Source organism: Aotus nancymaae, unplaced genomic scaffold (assembly GCF_030222135.1).
Source record: "Aotus nancymaae isolate 86718 unplaced genomic scaffold, 86718_ANA_hifiasm-v0.15.2.pri h1tg000067l, whole genome shotgun sequence".
NCBI lineage: Eukaryota > Metazoa > Chordata > Mammalia > Primates > Aotidae > Aotus > Aotus nancymaae.
Window position 1 is genome coordinate 23,278,767 of NW_026988482.1, and position 17,385 is coordinate 23,296,151.

The 17,385-nt window shown below is 60.4% G+C and overlaps 1 protein-coding gene across 5 annotated transcripts in view; it reads right to left on the minus strand.

Moving 5' to 3' along the window:
- The window catches only part of PLXNB1 (plexin B1), a 28,916-nt gene extending 13,214 nt beyond the window's left edge, over positions 1-15,702 (minus strand). For 2 of the 5 annotated variants that reach the window (XM_012467634.3, XM_012467637.2), the window contains exons 1-19: positions 15,501-15,582; positions 9,084-10,927; positions 8,019-8,201; positions 7,614-7,742; positions 7,388-7,488; positions 6,952-7,084; positions 6,507-6,663; positions 6,141-6,249; positions 5,958-6,066; positions 4,527-5,540; positions 4,201-4,323; positions 3,745-3,838; positions 3,482-3,660; positions 3,204-3,355; positions 1,648-1,753; positions 1,334-1,470; positions 887-1,063; positions 474-660; positions 113-355 (exon numbers count right to left, since the gene is read on the minus strand). In XM_012467634.3, the coding sequence (XP_012323057.2) occupies positions 113-355; positions 474-660; positions 887-1,063; positions 1,334-1,470; positions 1,648-1,753; positions 3,204-3,355; positions 3,482-3,660; positions 3,745-3,838; positions 4,201-4,323; positions 4,527-5,540; positions 5,958-6,066; positions 6,141-6,249; positions 6,507-6,663; positions 6,952-7,084; positions 7,388-7,488; positions 7,614-7,742; positions 8,019-8,201; positions 9,084-10,277 (4,527 nt within the window). In that variant the 5' untranslated portion in view covers positions 10,278-10,927; positions 15,501-15,582. Of the gene's footprint in view, positions 1-112; positions 356-473; positions 661-886; positions 1,064-1,333; positions 1,471-1,647; positions 1,754-3,203; positions 3,356-3,481; positions 3,661-3,744; positions 3,839-4,200; positions 4,324-4,526; positions 5,541-5,957; positions 6,067-6,140; positions 6,250-6,506; positions 6,664-6,951; positions 7,085-7,387; positions 7,489-7,613; positions 7,743-8,018; positions 8,202-9,083; positions 10,928-11,678; positions 13,098-15,500; positions 15,583-15,602 lie in introns of those variants that run through there. The other 3 variants (XM_064367042.1, XM_064367040.1, XM_064367041.1) reach the window with 3 other exon arrangements.
- Positions 15,703-17,385: the final 1,683 nt, after the last annotated feature.

The window sequence follows — 17,385 nt, forward strand, 5'->3', positions numbered from 1 at the left end:
ATGTCCATCCACCAGCCCCTGCTCTACTGTCTCAGCCTCTGCCACACACAGCAGTGCTATCCAGCCAAGGGAAGGGTCTCGGAGCCCTGCCAGGTCCAAGTAGAAGCAGTACCTCCACGGAGAACACACTCCCAGGCTTGTGCCGGAACGGCATGGTGGGGTCCTCGGGGTTGAGTGGCTGCAGGGTGGGGTCGGCTTCATAGGAGAAAGGTGTGGGGTTCAGTGTTGCAAAGTCAAAGACCAGGTTGTCGAGGATAAACTCCACCCGGACCCAGGGGTCCTCCGGCAGGCCTGGGAGGGCGGGTGTGCGGCACGTGATAAGCTGGGAGGAGTTGACGTGGCACAGCTCCTCAAACTGGAAGGAAGACAGGCAAAGATGAGGGGGCCAAGCAAAGATGGGAAGAGCCTCCTCTGGCACCTGCTCTGGCTGTCCCCGGGATGTGGTGTGGGGTGAGGGGAGAGTATGGAGGTACCCAAAGGTGTCCCACGTGCTGGCCACTGCAGGAGGGTCCCAGGGAACACGCCGTCTCCGGGACCAAGCGGCGCCTCCGTCCAAGCCCCTGGCTGGGCTGCAGCATTCTTGAGACGACAGTCACTCGAATTCTTGGCGTCTGCACCACATCCAGATTCTGGCCACGGACCCGTATCTCACGTCCTCCACTGAAACAGACCATGAGCCACTGATGGCTTACGTGACCTGGACCTAAAGCACAGCCCAGCCCCAGCTAGGTCAGCTCAGCCCCAGCCCCAAACCACACGACCCCTCGCCCCTACCAGCAGCATGGGATTCTCAGCACCCCAACATAAAGCCCTAAAAACCCCCACAGAGTGGAGCTGCAAAGATCTCCCTGCCACCTGCCATGCAGTCACGTCCTTGGCCCAGCACCTGAGGAAGCTCTTGGTGGGGCCAGCAGAGGTGATGTTGGGGTCAGAAGTGTACTTGAACTGGCCATGTTGAAGCCTCCGCTCCGTAGCCCCAAACCACACAGCCACAGGGAGCGTGGCAGGCACAGGGTGTGGGCTGGTCTCACACCGCAGCTGTTCTGACTGCTGTTCCGACAACCTGGGAGGGGAGGTGGGAATGAATGGAGGGGTGCAGGCAGGGGAATCTCAGATCACTCAGGCCCCAGCTGTCCTCCCTCTAGCGCTGACTGCAGTCTCCACCAGGTGTCTCTGGAGGTGCACTCCCACGACAGCCAGCTAGGGAGGGTCTGGCCACTCTCAGAAGGAACAGACTGGCCCTTTCCCCTTTCTGCTCTCCCCAGCATCCCAGCCCCCTCCATCTTCCCCCTGGACCACATGGATTTTTGCAGGAAGAGGAAGTGGCCCTCACAAGTGACAAGGCTGGTCTCCAACCACCACTCGGATGTCCTCCAGCCGCCCAGTCAGGAGCTTGGAGCCATTCAGGGTGAGACAGGTGCCCCCAGCTCTGGGACCGCGGGCCGGGAAGATGGAATGGACCTTTGGGTCCTGTGGGAAGGACAGGGAGAGAGATGAGCATCAGACCAGAAACAGGGAGGTGGGACCACCTGAGAGACAGGATGGCCCAGGGCTGGGAACCCCACCAAGGCATAGCCAGATGGGTTGAGAGGAGCCGCCAGAGGGGGTGGTCCACTGGCAGCTGGGGGTAGCTCAGCAGTCAGGTACCTGGTAGGCAAAGTCGTGCTCTGAGATGCCGCGTCCTCTTCCTGGCACCTCCACTGCTGCGGCACCGGCCACCTCCTCCCCACTGGCCCCAGTGATGCACACGAGGCTGTGGGCACAGGGCAGGCTATGGGGTGCCAGGATGCACCGAGGGCCCCCCCGCAAGCTTACCTGGCAGCCCCTCTCCCTGCCCCACTGTCAGGTGATCTTCCCCTCCCCATCTTCCACAAGATTAACAGAGACCCTCTCTCACTTTGAAGGAAATTCTTTATGACACATCAAAAGGCCTTGGTATCTGAGAATTAATATTTGTAGTTTTGATCATTTAAGTTCAACACCAGAGGCCTCCAACAAGGAATAATTTATCTGTGGCACAAATTTACAAAGGGGCTCTGTCAGTCTGGTTGTGGGGCGAGCTGCTGAGCTAGTGAGTGGGCACAGCCAGCCGCCCACATCCTCTGCCATGTCACATTCACAGTACCCACTCAAAGCATGGTAGAAACTTGATTTATTCAGGAAAAAGAGTCCCTGAAAGCCTCTAGTTAGATAGAGGAATACACGTGAAGAGAAAGTGAACTGTCTAAGAAAATGCTGGTTCTTAGCCAGAAAACAGAAGCTTGGGCAAATTAACTTCCTGAATGTTAAGCCTGCAGCAGCTCAACTCAGTGGCATTGTCACAGTTGTTTCGAACACTAGGAAGACAAGTGACATGTGAGCCACGCAGGGGAGGCTCCGGACAGAATATATGCTAATTGCTCCATAAATCACTTTAGCCTTATGGTTTTGGAACATTAACAGTCTAGATAGTCACCTGAAGCTCTCGTTCATAACACATTCAAGGGAAACTCCACGCTCTAGCAGAGTGGTTCCTTGTTTCAAACACAGATTTGGGGCCCCACTGTGGGCCTCCTGAATCCAGATGTCTGAGGGGGAGTTGGGATCTGCTCTGTGTTGGTTTGGGGCAGGGTCTGCAGGTTACCCTGATAGCCAGGTTTGGGCCCTGCTGCTTGTGAGCATCTCCTTAGGAGTGTCCTGCATGTGCAACTTTGGGGCCTGCAACCGCTGGCCAGGTTACCATAACCCAGAATCTCGGTGAGCAGTGAGCCCCAGGAAGGCAGCGGGGGTCCCCAGAGGTGACAGTGGAGCCTGGCCCTTGGCAGGTGTGCCCTAAGTCTACCCTTCTGAGGAGCCTGGCGGCCCAGGGCAATACCTGGCGAGAAGGCCAGCCCCTGAGCATATCTGTTTGATCTGAGGGCCGTGCTGCCACAGCTATTAATATATCCACAGTCCCTCAGAAGACCAGGGAAGCAGAGCCACCAGTCAGCTCTGGGCAGTGACAGGCCCAGGAAGGATACCCCAGCAGCCCATGCCAAGAACCTACAGGTCTGGTGGGTGCTCAGGGGCTTCAGTGGCAATCCCAGCACTCTGGCATTGTGGCCAGAATCAAGGAACAGGGAGAGAGGGGGTGGATGAGTGGTGGGTGGGAGGCCCCGAGCAGCAAAGCCAACCACAAAGGTCCCAGGGAATGCCATGCTTCTTGCTGGGTGCAGCCAGCTCACCTGCTGGAGACCTCGTACTCCTGGGTGTCCACAGCACAGGGCACTCCGGCCACCGTGACCATGCCCAGCACATCCTGCACATGCTGGCCCAGGTTGGAGCCCCTGATGGTGACACGGGTGCCTCCGTCTACAGGCCCAGTCAGTGGCTCCACCTGCTCCGGGACAAGGACTGCTCACTTCTACTCACCTGGAAAGGCTGCCCAACTTCCCACCTTTGGGCCCCCACACCCTCCCTCCAACAGCAGCAGTGAGGAGGGATGGCCAGCCTTTCAACAAACCGAGTGGATGAGGGGTGCTGGGCACTGGGTGGCCACAGCCTCAGTCTCAGCCTCACCACAGGCCTCCCGGGTCACACAACGTGGACGCTCCCCCTCACACCACACACAGCCATACTGGGGCACGGCGGTTTGGCAGCGGCTGCAGTCTCCATGTCCCACGGAACAGTCATACAGTACCACTGGGGGTGGCAGAGATGCACGTGAGAGGCAGGCCAGGGAGGACCCTGCTACCACCGCAGCCCGGCAGCCCGCAGGTGGCTCACCATGCAGCCCCTCAGCACTGTCCACACGTAGACGGCCGGCCCGACGCAGAAACAGCCCCACACGCAGCTCCGGCTGCAGAGCCTCGTAGCTGAACTGGAGAAATGGGAGTGGGGTCAGAGCCAAGCACTGGGGGAAGCATCAGGCCTGGGAAGGGGACAGTCAGAGAAAGGACTAAAACGACTAGTTAGGAGCATAGGGTCAGAGAGACCCCATGGGGCCACAGTTTGGAAGGCAGAGGCAGAACTGGAGTATGTGGACCCCATGGTGTCTCAAGTTAGAGATCAGAGCTGGGATGCAAGCACGTGGTCAGAAGTCAGAAATGGGTGCGTAGACTCCCTCAGGGCCACAGGGTCAGAGTGTGGGCCTGGAAAATGTGGTGCAGCCAGCTGCGGTTGGCAGCCAGGCTGTGGCCAGTGCGGCGCACCCACGCCCACCCAGGTACTCATGGTCTGCACCTGGTGCTGCTGGCAGGTGACATGGCACTGGGTATCTGGAGGCGGCTCACACTCGACTCGGGCCTCAACCACCACCTCGAGGCCCTCCAGCTCCATCACACACTCATTGTCTCCTGAGCCGTCCTGAGGGCAGAGAACACAGCTGTTGGGCAGCTTCAGGAGCTGGGCCCAGGGAGTCCTGCAGCTCCCCCAGCAGATCCCCCAGCACAGCCTCTGGGTGGGACTGGGCCCTGGGACTCTGCCCTCTTCCTGCTCCCCAGGGCCTGTACAGAGTTTGTCAAGAGGTAAGGAGGCCGCAAGGACAGTGGCAGGCAGGACACACTGACCTGAAAATGGTGCAGGTTCCTGCCTAGCAGCCGGATTTCCCGCTCCACATGGACCGGCATCAAAGTGGAGCCCTGAACGCTCTCCACACAGGGGCAGGAGCTTGCCCCCGAGGTCACCTCTTCCTGCAGGCACCAAGGGCAAGGCAGTCTATGGAGCCCACCCTGCCCAGCTCGGCCCTCTGCCTTACCGGGTTCCAGGGGCAAGGCCGGTGTGGGGCTGCAGACCCCACCCTGCCCCTCACTCCCTCCCAGTGCAGAATCACCAGACAAGCTAGGGGTGGCGTCTTCCCCACATCCCCTCCCCTGAGGCCTCCTTCCTGGGCTGGGCCTCACCAGCTCCCAGAGCCCGGGGGTGTCATACTGGTAGTCGAGGCTGGACGGGAGGATGAGGGGGGCGAGAGGGCCCTCAAGCTCTGCTGAGTCTCCATCACCTGAGAGGAGGGTGGAAGTGGAGAAGGCGGGTGCGTCACCCCCCGTCCACTCGTCCGCCTCGGGCAGCTCGCCGCCTTCTCTCGTGAGCCAGTCCAGGGCAGGCTTCACGGAGCCCATGGCCCCTGGGAAAGTGGTGGCAGGAACAGTGGCAGGGGACGGGTCCAGGGGCACTGTGGGAGGAAGGGCCTTGGGGCCAGAGTCTGCAGGGGGCACTGCTGCTGCCTCTGAGGGTGACAGCGGGGAGGCCGAGAGGTCCTCAGGTATGTCTGTGGGTCTGAAGTCAGTGGGGGCAGGGAGAGCGGTTCCAGGCCCATTTGAGGGGCTGGAAGGGGAGGGCTCCTCATAGAGAGGTGACTCTGTGGAGGTGGGGGAAGGTATGGGGCCGGGATCTGTCCACGGCCCCCAGGGGCTGAGCACGGAAGGACTGGGCCCAGGTGAGATGTCCAAAGCCGTGGCAGTGGAGGGAGCCCCAGGCTCCACAGGAAGGGTGTCAGGAGCAGGGGTGACCAGGGCTTTAGGGGCTGTGGGTGGGGAGGGGCTGGGTCCATCTCTTGCAGGAGGGGCTGGGGAGACAAGCGGGCTCTGAAGGGGGAGGCAGAGGAAGACAGGAAGGGCCGCTCAGCAGGCAGGCGCGGGACAGGAGGCAGGCAGGAAGGCAGGCAGGCACAGGGTATGTTAAGAGGAAAGGAGACCAAGGAAAAGAAAAATAAAAACAGCCCATTAATTCTCCATAGGAGAACACTGCGGGAAAAGGCTCCAGGGGTGTCTGTGCCGAGGTGGGCATGAAGGCCAGAACTCCCCTGCCTCTCAGCCACGAGCGCCCTCTCCCAAAATAGGCGGGATGTATCGGCGGCCGTTCTCCAGGGAGTCCATCACACACAGCGGCCCCAGTGCTCAGGACAGAGCCTCACATAGGCAGACAGGCCCCGAGCCATGAGAAAAACTCTCACGCTGGGACCCCCCCAACCCCCGTATGGCCCAGCCCAGAGTCACACTCACCTGACGGCTTGCCACCATGGGCCCGGAGTCACACAAGGCCTTGTGTGTGCACAGGTGCTGCCAAACACACCAGTTACACTCCCAGCGGCTGCTCACACAGGCCTGGCACCTGCACAGAGCACAGCCATGGGGCAGGGGTCGCCACGGGGCAGCCCAGGCCTGGGGACAGGGCGAGGAACTCACTGCGCAGACGGATGGAGCTCAGTGACCGCCACACAGTCATAGAAGGAGAGGGAAGTTTTGGCAATCACAACGGTGCCAAACCTAAGTTCCACGCTCATGGAGACATGGTCTGCAGAGAGGGGAGAGAGGGCCAGGGCTGAGCAGCTAAGAGGTGCGCTCAGACCCAGAGCTGACATCCTGAGCCCCCGAATGGGGAAGAGAACCCAGGGCGAGGGAACACAGTCCAAGGGCACAGAATGGAGGCTTCAGGTGGTTGGGGAGTGGGAGGACTCAGAGAAAGGCATCCATTCATGGCTCTTTGCCTGGATTCACACCTTAACCCCACCGAATCCCCTGGAGCAGGGGCTGGCCCATTCTCTCACCCACCGGCTCCTCTTGGCAGCACTGGGGCCTCACTAGGGTCTGGGGAGGGGCACATCACACCAGAACCAGTCAGCAGGGCAGGACTCTGATGTTCCCCAAAGTGGCAGGAATATGACTCCCCTGGCCACAGGGGTGGCAAGTCTGGCACTGATAGGAAAACCTGCCAAGAGAGCCAGGGACACACTGTCGGGGTTAGTGGGCAGTAGACCAGGGCTCACATTTATGGGGCACCCAATGTGGGCAGGCACCAGCAGTCAACAGCCCTCAGCCTCCCCACACACCCTCTGGCCTGAGTTAGAAACAGACAGGGAAACCGAGCTCCTAAAAGAAGTAACTTGTGTGAGGCCATGTGGTATCCGGCGTGTCTGACACCAGAATCCAAGATCTCTACCCAGACCTTGACGCCCAGAGCCCTCCCCACCAGGGCCCTGCCTATCTGATCATTCACCTCCCTCCTCTCCTCTCGGCTGATGTTGGCAGGACTCATGGCTGCCACTCGCAGGCAGCCCAGCTCAGGCTGGAAGCTCCACAGCCACTGCTCTGGGCCCTGGCCCCTCGAGCACTCAGAACGGCGACTGCACCTGAGCGAGAATGACCAGTGTCTATCTGTGACCCTCACAGGCCACTGGGAGTTCAGAGGGTAGGAACTCCTACGATCTGAAAGACCTGGGCAGGACCCTAGAGTTGGCATGATACAGGCTCCTGTGTCTGGCCTGGCAGGGCACTAATGCCCAGTGCAGAGGATGGGGGTGGGGAATCAGGGTGTCTGGGGATCAGCGGTTGAGAGTCAAGGGCCAAGGGTCAGGAATTCCGGACAGGACAATTATGTGGGAGCACTGTGGGCTTGAGGCTCAGATGGGGTCGGGAGTCGGTGGAACACTGACCTGCCAAGGAGCACGCACCACCCACAGTATGGGTCCCTGTGAGCAAGGCAAGATGCACAGTCCAGGTGCTGAGCACAGGAGGCCACGGGAACCTTCAGAAGCTGTGACAACAAAGAGGATCTGAAGCCAGCAATCCAAACACCAGTGGCTCACCCACAAGTGGATCCCTGGCCCCACGCAGAGGCCCCACCCAGCAGCTATGCCTTGGGTTGTGCCTGGCACTCACTGTGCTCTGGGTCATGACATAGAGGTGCTCAAAGGTCCCGTCAAAGGTGAGGTCTCTGCTCACGGCAGACCCTTGCTGGATGCTCTGTGTGGAGTATGGGTGGCCATCGCTCCCTGGGCCCAAGTAGACCTGGGATCAGAGACCACAGGCTCTGGGACCCAAGTCCATGGCCAGAGGCCCAAAGCCCTCCCCTCCTCCACCCAGTCAAAGTAATTTACAGATAGAATTTCCTCCTGGGCAGGATGGAGGAAAGTCACAGGGAAACGCCACCCAGCCCTGGGAAGAGGAGCTCGGGTCATCTCTCCTGGCCCAGGGGTCACAGGGATAGCTTAAACCAGGCTGGGTCCCTAGCAACCTGTTCCCTCCAGACTCTAGGGCAGGGGCTAGTACTTCCTGTGGGCTCACCCTGTGCAGCTGCCCCTGACTATCACCCAGGAAGGCGATGTTGTGTCCATCTTCCATGGTGACTGCCACAGCTGTTAGCTGAATCCCTGGCCACTCCAGAATTGGTGTGGCTTCCAGCGGGACCCGGCTGGCCATGGGGCTGGGCGTGTGGTCTGAGCCACAGGGATAAGCATCCAGGGTGTCCTATAGGCAGCAAGAAGCATCAGGAAGGCCCTCCCTGGATAACCTCCTCGGCCCCATCCTCCCTGGACAACCTCATTCCCTCCCCTAGCCACTCTGATAGCTCTCCCTAAACAACTGTGTCTTCTCTGCTGGCCCTCCTGGGACAACCTCATCCCTGTCCCCAGTCTCTCTGGGCCCTCCCTGACAACCCTTCCCTGGACAACATCCCCCCAGGAACATACTTAGTCCTATCACAGTGGACTGATCTCCAGCACTGCTCCAGTCCTTGGACACTTAGCAGTGGCTCCTTCCCCTCTTTTGATCCCCACCATTGCCTGTGGCCCCACCTTCTCCCATCCCTGGCCTGGGAGCACTGCCACCAGTTTATGTGGTCAGCCTGCTACTGGACCACTTCTCCAAAGCCTCTCACAGCCTGCTTTCCAGCTCCAAGTCCGCTCACCTGGGCCCTCTCCTGCCTCTCACTGACTCAGCCCCCTGCATGCAGCTTCTTCCCTTTTTTATCCATTCCTGAGGCTACAGCTCATCAATCCCGACCTCACCTCCCTCTCCTGCTCAAGAACCAAAGGTCTCATTCCACCATTCTATGTCCCTGCCCCTACCCAAGAACCCCAAACACTCTCTCAGTCCACTAACACAAGTATCACTCCTCCAGCATCCTGGTCCAAGCCCTTCTGGGCACTGCTCTCTGCCACCCGCAGGCCAGGCTTGTGGTAAGGTACCCTTCCACTGCCCAGGCAACACAGGAAGCACTTAACATCTGCTGACCTGATCATCCTCCTGCTACCACCAGCTGCCCTCACACTCTCTGGGCAGCTCCTTGGCTGCAAATGCTTGGCGAGGGGCCTCAGAGAGGGGGAAAGGTGAGGCAGTACTGGAACTCACCACTGGGAGCTGTGCACAGTCAGAATTGACATCATACTCGATGTAAGCCACCTCAGTCTCATTCTCAGCACGGCCCTCCCGGGTGTAGCAGGCATCTCGTGTGCGATTAGCAAGCCGGTCCACCTCATCCAGGGGGAAGGCACAGAGGGCAGAGGCTCCAGATGCCCCAGCAGCCGCCGATGGGGGTCGGCCCACGGTGGGAGGTGCGGCTGAGGAGAAGGCTGCAAAGAGCACCTCCCCATGCGCCACCTCCTTGGATGTGGCCACAGCCGCAGCCTGGATCAGCCCGTAGCGGCCACCCTGGCAGGCCAGAGGCAACTCCACATAGGAGTAGTAGTGCTGGTCCCGGAGGCACACACGAGACACATAGGCACGAAAGGCTCTAGACTGAGCCTGCAGGTCCCGCCGCAGGAACAGGAAGTAGGCGCTGGCCCCGCGCGCAAAGGCACTCACAAAGTGGTGGCTGTACTCAGAGAGGCGGCCCACTGCCAGCTTGGCTGTCTCCTCGTAGGAGAAGGCGGCTTGGGGGTCCGGCGGCGACAGGGCCCGGGTCGTGATGGGTGGAATGCCACCCCCCACACCCCTGCTGGTGTATCCTCGCCCCACAAACAGTAGGGGCTCCCCCGTCAAGCCCTGGGCTACCAGCCCCACCGTGCTGACAGCAGGGTCATTGGCAGCCACATACTGGGTGTCCCCAGGCCGCTCTGGCCGCAGCAGCAGCTGCCCGAGCTGCCCCAAGCGCCGCTGCTCACAGACTCCCTGGTGTACGCTCCCACACACCACCAGGGCCCCTGGGCTCACCAGGAGCAGCTGGTTCGGGTTGTTGGTAGCCTGGGCCTGGGGGCACTCATCAGGCATCACAGGTGGCAGGCAGTCCCTGCTGTCTAGCACAGGGCCGGTGGACACTGTAGCCTCCAGCTGCAGCCCAGGGCTCAGCTGGAACAGGAAGTTGGTGGCCCCCAGGTAGAGGGTGCCTGAGGTGGGGTCCCTTGCCAGGTGCTGCAGATACGTGCCATTGGGAGTGAAAGCAGCTGGTGGATGAGGCTGGAGGGTGAGGACCCACCCGGCCCAGAGCACCTGGAGAAGAGCTGGGCCCAGGGCAGGCATGGTCACCTGGCAGGGAGAGAGGTTGAGAGAGTGGGGCTCACATGACCACCAGAGCACCCTGGGGCCACTGGTAAGGGCTAGGACCATGGCATTACCAAGATGCCCCTTCTAACCTAGAGGGCGAGCAGAGGAGGACCAGGTTTCTTCGACGGGCACTATGTCCAGGATGACTCCAGGACCACACACGAGAACAAGGTCAGAAATAGGTAGGAGACAGTCTCCCTAGACAACACTGCTCATTCTCCCCAAGTGCTATTCTCTCAGGAGACTTGCACCCCACTCACCATCCCCCCACATCAGAGGGTGAGGGGCTGGAGGGGCCATGCCCAGGAAGCAGGGTCTGGATGGGGCAGGAAAGAAGGTGATGGGAAGGAGGGGCCCAGACCCCAAGAAAGGAGAAGCTCTACATGGATGAGGGTTTCCCGGGCAGAAGGAGGAAGGAGGGAGAGGTCTCCTGAGCCAGCAGAATGTTAGAGGAAGGCGAGAGTTGGGTGCAGGGCCTTTCGGGCCAGGAATTCAGAAGGGTAATAACCACAGAACCAACAGGCCTGAAGACAGTGGCAGTAGGGGGAGGCTCCAGTTGGCAGAGCTGGGGCCTGAAGGGCTGCACCCCGCCACCCAGAGCCCTCAGAATAGGTAGGAATCATGCTGTTCCTAGATATCTCAGTGTAAGGTCAGGCTCACCTGGCAGGTGTGGCCGGATCAGGAGATAACAGCATGACCCGTGTGGGAGTCACCTAGCAGGGAGGAAAGCAGAATGTAAAGCCAGGGCCTGGGCTGCAGGCACGTGGGAGTCCTGGGCTCCCCACCAGGGAGGCAGCACAGAAGCACCCCCTCCCCACCGCCCAGCCTGCCAGTGGAGCTGGGCCCAGCCTGGCCCCCAGCCACCAAACACATTCCACAGAGGACGCCTCCTCGGAGCCCACACGAGGAGGGGGAGGGCAGCAGAGCCAGGCACCCAAGGGGCCTGGGAAAGGTCAGCTAGGAAGGAGCCCCATGGCTGGCAGGGCCCAGCCAGGCCCCCAGCATGGCCCTCTCCCTGTGAGGTCCCTCTCTCTGCTTAAACTCCACCCTGTCAAGGCACCCAGGCACACACCCTCTACACTGCCAGGGGCTGTCCCAGCCCAAATGGCCACCAGCACTTTGGCAGACAGGCACTCGCACTGCAAGATGCATACACACCGCCCACCCTGCATGCATACGCCCACACACACACACACACACACACAGGTGCAGATGCCATCTATACACACAGCACAGTGACACACACAGACACAGCCACCTATGTTCAAACACTGCATTAAGACATGTCCATATAGAGACAACCCCCCACACAGAAACACACACACTGCACGCACACACACTCCACACAGACACGTCACACTCACCCACCAGAGACATTCGCACCACCACTCACATTTAGACCTACACACGCACACTCACACACACTCCTCTCGTTGGAGAGTACTTAGTTCCAGCCCCACGTACTAGAGAGCTGTAGAAGCCAGGCCATCTCTTGCCATTTCCTCTCCTGCAGTTCAGAATAGTGCCAGGGCCCAAGATATGAGGAAAGTGGGGTGTGTCCTGGAGGAAGGCGCCATACCTGGCTGTTCCCAGGCCCATCCCCAGGACCTCCCCAGACTTGGAGTGCCTGTTCTCCACATAGACCCCTTCTTGGGCCCCAGCTGAGGCTCCTGAGTCCCTGAACCAAGAAACTATGGCAACACCACCTTCCCCAGTCGTCCCCAGCCAGGAGCACCAAGGTTGGTGAAGTGCTGGGACAGACAATGCATCTCAGACTGGGAGATACTTCCCCTACTTGCCTGTGCCCAGGCCACGTTGCCCAGCCCCTCCCATCACCCAGCTGCCAAGCTGTCTGTGCAAAATATCCTAAGTGCTTGCTTCTCCCAGTCAGCTCATCCCAGCAGAGGCCAGAGCAGGGTACTCCTGAGGCTGCCCCGGAGTGAAGAGGGCTGGCCACAAGGCTCAGGGAGGGTCCAGCAGACTGGTGGAAGCTGGGACACTGTGGTCACAGCCCTGTGGGAGCAGGGGGGCCGTGGTCACAGCCTGGCTGGGCACTGCTCCCAAAATAGCTTGGGGGTTTCCATTTTTAGTGTGCAGAAAACAGGGCAGCTCTATGGGAGCAGGAACAAGGCTGCCTCTGTTTGCCACCCAAGGGGGTGGGAGGAAGGGGACAGCAGGGAAAGTCTCGAACCCGGCCAGAATCCCAGGACTGTGGCAAGACCGGGCTGCCCAGGAGCCCCCTACCTAGTTTCAAGGGATGAGGAAAGAAAGTTTCTTCCCCTGGGAAGACAGAGTCCACCTGAGGATGGGCAGAGGCCACCTCTTGCACTAGGCTACTGTTCAATTCTCCTGCCACCACATGCCAGGGATGGGCCTTGGGCACAGGGTACTATAGTTAGACCAATATTCACTCCCACTTGCTTACAAATATTTGCTCAGAGCCTACTGCGTGCCAAAGTTCTCCAGCCCTCAAGGGGCAGCAACGAAACCACTCCCCAAATGTGAAATCAAAACTGAACTGACGGATGACAGAGCCTTGGGAGATGAAAAATAATAATAATAATAAAACACTGAATGAGGAGACAACAGGAAGAAACGGGCGGGATCAGAACAGCTCCTGGCCAGGCCACATGGGAGGTCAGCCGCTGACCCACTCCAGGGAGAGCGGTCAGGCTTCTACAATCACAGTTCCCCTGTGAAACAGGACCTAGCACCACTTGCTCCTCCCCACATACCACGGGTGGCAGAAGGAGGAGAGAAAGAAGAGCAGTGACTTTTTCTCTTCCATTTCAGGCACATGGATTTCACTTAATCTCTGCCACAGGCCACTGAGCAGCTCCCAGCTCCTCCAATCTAGCCTTCCCCCACTCCCAACTTCTCAGGACTTTCCTTGAGCAGAATTGGAGTACACCCCTCCCCCAAGAGCCTCTGGGGCACCCCAGAGCGGGAGGGATAAAGGCCCACCCCTCTAGTCCACACCTCTCCCACCCGATCCATGCCAGTGCTCCCCCACACATGCCCTTCGTTCCTGCCGGCCTGAACTGCAGGCTGCTTCCGCTCCTCCAGTGGCTGCACAGGCTCTTGCGCTGCCTGGAATGCCCACTCCCTCTCTGTCCCATTAACTCCTACCCAAACATCATCTCCCTGGGGAGCCTCCTCTGTCCTCCAGGCTCCTGAAGAGGCTGCTACATGTGGTGGACGGAATGGACACACCTACCCAGCACGCTGACAGACACGGCCGCTCTGCCTCAGGCTCTCCGAGCCTCAGATTTCCTAGTTGTACAATGGGAGGCAAGATTGCTCTGACCGTAAACTTGATGCAGTGTGTGCCTGGCATTAGTGATGCCAACTGGAGTCACTTTTCTCCCTGTTCCACCCTCCTACTCTGGACTTGAAGCTCCTTGAAGGAAGGGAGTACGGCTCTGATTTGGAGGCCCCAGCAACTTGCAAAGACATCAGCACAGAGCAGATGCTCCCTGCATGGCGAACAAACTCCGATTTCACAGCCAAGGAAACCCAACAAGTAGGGGAGATAGGGGGCCCACACCCCCTCTAAGCCACTTGATCTCTCAAAGTTTAGACGTTGGCTCCACTTTTATTAATGACCAGTCCAGGATAGACTGAAAAGGCTGATCTAGAACCAGACCTCACATCCCCAACTTACACAGCCTGGATCTACTGCCCACTCCCAATATCTGAGGCCCTGCTCAGGCTCACAGCCAAAGCCTCACTCTGCCTGTGCCCAGGCCTGCCTGGAGTCTCTTCCAGGCCCACCCTGCTCTGAGCCTTTTGAGCCAGCCCAAGACTGCCCAACTTCTGTCTGCAGAGCAGGCACCTCCCAGACCCCCGTGGAGCTGTCCTCGCCAACAAAAGGGGCTCACAAACTCCGCTATTCCGCACCTGCAGAGGGACCCTAGGACAGCCCACATTTGCTCTGCCTGCCAGTCAGTGGGAAACCGGCCTTCCCGTTTCGCCCTCCTGCTCAGCTCCCAGGGTGCACCACAGAGGTGAGTTACTCATTGACAGTGCAGTGGAGTCCGCTGCCCGCCCTGTTTTCTGTGTGTTGAGGAGGGGTGGGGAGATCCACCATTTACCAGGCACCTGCGATGACCCAAGGCGCTCATGGATCACCCACTGAGTGTGTGTGTGTGCGTGTGTGTGTGTGTGTGTGTGTGTGTGTGTGTGTGTGTGTGGAGGAGGGCCCCCCTCTAGGGGTCGGGAGGCTCGAGGTCTGCCTTTGTCAGTCCCACCCGAAGCAGCCAGGAAGGGCTGTTGCTACTGAGGGGAAGCCCCGACCTCCCCACTCGGCTCGTCCTCGACCCTCCCCAGCCCCTGGACCCCGAGGCGAGGACCCCATCTGTGGCCCTGAGAGGGCGGGGAAGGGGCCGCCCGGTCCCCGGCGGCGGTGGCGGCGAGGAGGGGGCGCGGAGGAGCAGCTCCACCTCCTCAGTCTCCCAATCGCGTTCCAGGCGGAGCCGCCAGAGTTTCCCTTCGCGCGGAGAGTGTGGTCCCAACTCTCAGGACCGAAACCGCCCACCACTCACCCGGGCCGCCCCTGCCCGGCTGCATTGAGGCCCCGACCCTTTCCACCCGAGGAGCCCGGGTCTTCGCCGCCCCGGCCCCGAGTCCCGCACTCACCACCCGGCCGGGCCCCGCGGGATGCGCGCGCCGAGGCGGGCGCCGGCCGCTCCGGGTCGGGCTCTGCGCGCGGCGGCTTCCCCCCGGGTCTGGCGGAGCCGCAGCTGTTACCCGGAGACCGAGGGGCGGAAAACTGCGCCCGCTGCCCGCCCCTCCCGCGCGGCGCTGCCACCGCCGGGAACAAAGGAGACAAAGCCGCGTCGGCCGGGCCCGGCTCCGCTCCTTCCCCCTCGCCCGCCGGGCCACCCTCCCCCCGCCCGCGGCCCGGGCCAGGCCGGAAGCAGCCGAGAGAGCCGGGCGCGCGGCCCCGAGCCGCCTGGGACCCCGCATTCCAGCCCCGCGGGCTCCGCGTCGGCCGAGGGCGGGGGACCCGACCCCTCCCGCACGACCCAGGGCGGGGGACAGACTGCACCCCGGTGTCGCCATGGCAACGCGAGTCGCCCGGGGGGTGAGGAGGGAACCCCTGGAGCCAGGGCCGCCCCGCCCCGCTGGCCTCACCTGCCCGCTGCGTTGGAACTGGAACTGGGAGCTTTCCCGGTCGCGAGGGGCCGAGGCGGGGGGTCGCGCTCCGCACCCGCAAGTGCTGGTGGAACAGCGCCCCGGCCTCTTCCCGCCCCGCCAGAGCCGGGTCGCACCCGGGTCCCTCACCTGCCCGGCCCGTTCTGCCTGCGCCTGGCCTCGCCCCGCGCCCGGAGCTCCCTTTCCCTTCCTTCCCCGGCTCCAATGGTCATCCCCCTCAACTTTCTTTACCTGAACTCCGGGCGCCTTGTTTCTTCCCTGCGCACCTGGCCCTGCCCACCAGACTCCCCAGCAGCCAATCCCTCCTTCCGGCCCCCACCTCTGGCTGTTTGAGAAGAGCATGGGCTTTGGACCTGGCTTGCGCCATCAGCTAAGCCATGTAACCTGACACCAACCCCCACCCCAGCCTATTTGCTCACCAGCAAGTGAGGGTGTTACCACCTCTAGTGGGGCTGTGCAGGCAGGGCACCTGGGCTGCAGAGGCGCACAAGCAAGGGCTCACTTATTTCCTTTCTTCTCAGCCCTGGACCCGGACCTGGACCCACCCCAAGCTGGGAAGCGTTGGGCAAGTCTGGGCTCCCTCACTGGCAAACATCTGGGCCTTCTGCAGAAGGAAACGCTGGCAGAAGGGTTCTCTCCTGGGGCCCATTTGTCCCCTATGCAGGGCCCTTCACACCCTGGCATGCCTACGGCTAACTCAGGATCCAGAACCTGGCCTATCCTATTAGGACTTTTGGAGGACTTTAGCTCAAGGCCATTGGCACAGCTTCCTGGGAGGCAAAACTGTCACACAGGCATCATCCAAAAGCTGAGGTTCAGGTCATCCGCACTGGCTATTGCCCTAGACGTACAGACACCCTCTTCCCATCTCCCACTTGCTATCAAGGGCCTCCCGTCACTCATCTTCCAGGCTCTGTGCCTTTCACATTCTCCCTCCCCAACCCCTCAGGTCACTCCTTTTCCTCCACTCCCACTTCCAGCACTTGAGTCGAGGTGCTGGTCCAGTCCCCACCTGCAGCCGCTGCATACAGCTGCCTTGAGCTCTCAAAGGGGAGTGGGTTATCTGCAATGTGTCAGACCTGCAGTACTCCAACACCAGGACTGAATACCAGCCCAAAGCTCCTGTTTACCAGAGCAAACAAAGCCACCTATGGCCATTTAGTCCAGATCAAGGGTCATGGTTCCCCTCTGAAAAGAGGTCATATGCATGCCCCACTGCACCTCCCACCTGTGGGAGACCCCTCCCTATCACTGCCTCCCACCACAGCTTAGCACCTTGTCTGCACCAGCATAGCAATGCCTCCCTGGATCCCTCACCCTTAGCCTCTGACCTCAGAGACCGCCCACCTGGCACCCCGGACCCGCCACCTCATTCTGTGCAACTCCCCAACACCCATCACCACCCCAGCCAGGACAGTCTGCCCCAGTCCCTCACCCACTTTGGCTTTCCTGCCTTTGCAGTTTGTGGGAGCCCCCTCCACATGCACAGAATCCTTCCCTCCCCAAATCCATTCATCTAAGTGCACACCCTTCAGAACCTACCTCACCCCAGAGGAAACTGGGACTCCCAAACCCCACAACCCCCTTCATCTGTACACAGATATGGGGCCTCCTGCCCTATGAGGAGTGTGGACACTCTAAGTGCAGGGGTCTTTCCATCCCATGCCATTCTGGGGAGCCATTACTCACCAAGGATAGAGTGATTGAGGGATCAAGTGCTGAGTACTGGGGTGGGGGGCATTTAGCCCATGCTCACTGCCCAAGACTGAGCCCAGGCTCCAAGGAAATGTGTCTTAAGGGAAACACTCCTGGCTCCACAGGTTCTGACCAGTAAGCTCTGTACAGGCACCCGTGAACAAGCCCCCACCTGCAGCCCCTGCATACAGCTGCCCCCTGAGCTCTCAAAGGGGAGTAGGTTATCCACAATGTGTCAGACCTGCAATACTCCAACACCAGGACTGAATACCAGCCCAAAGCTCCTGTTTACCAGGGCAAACAAAGCCACCCATGGCCA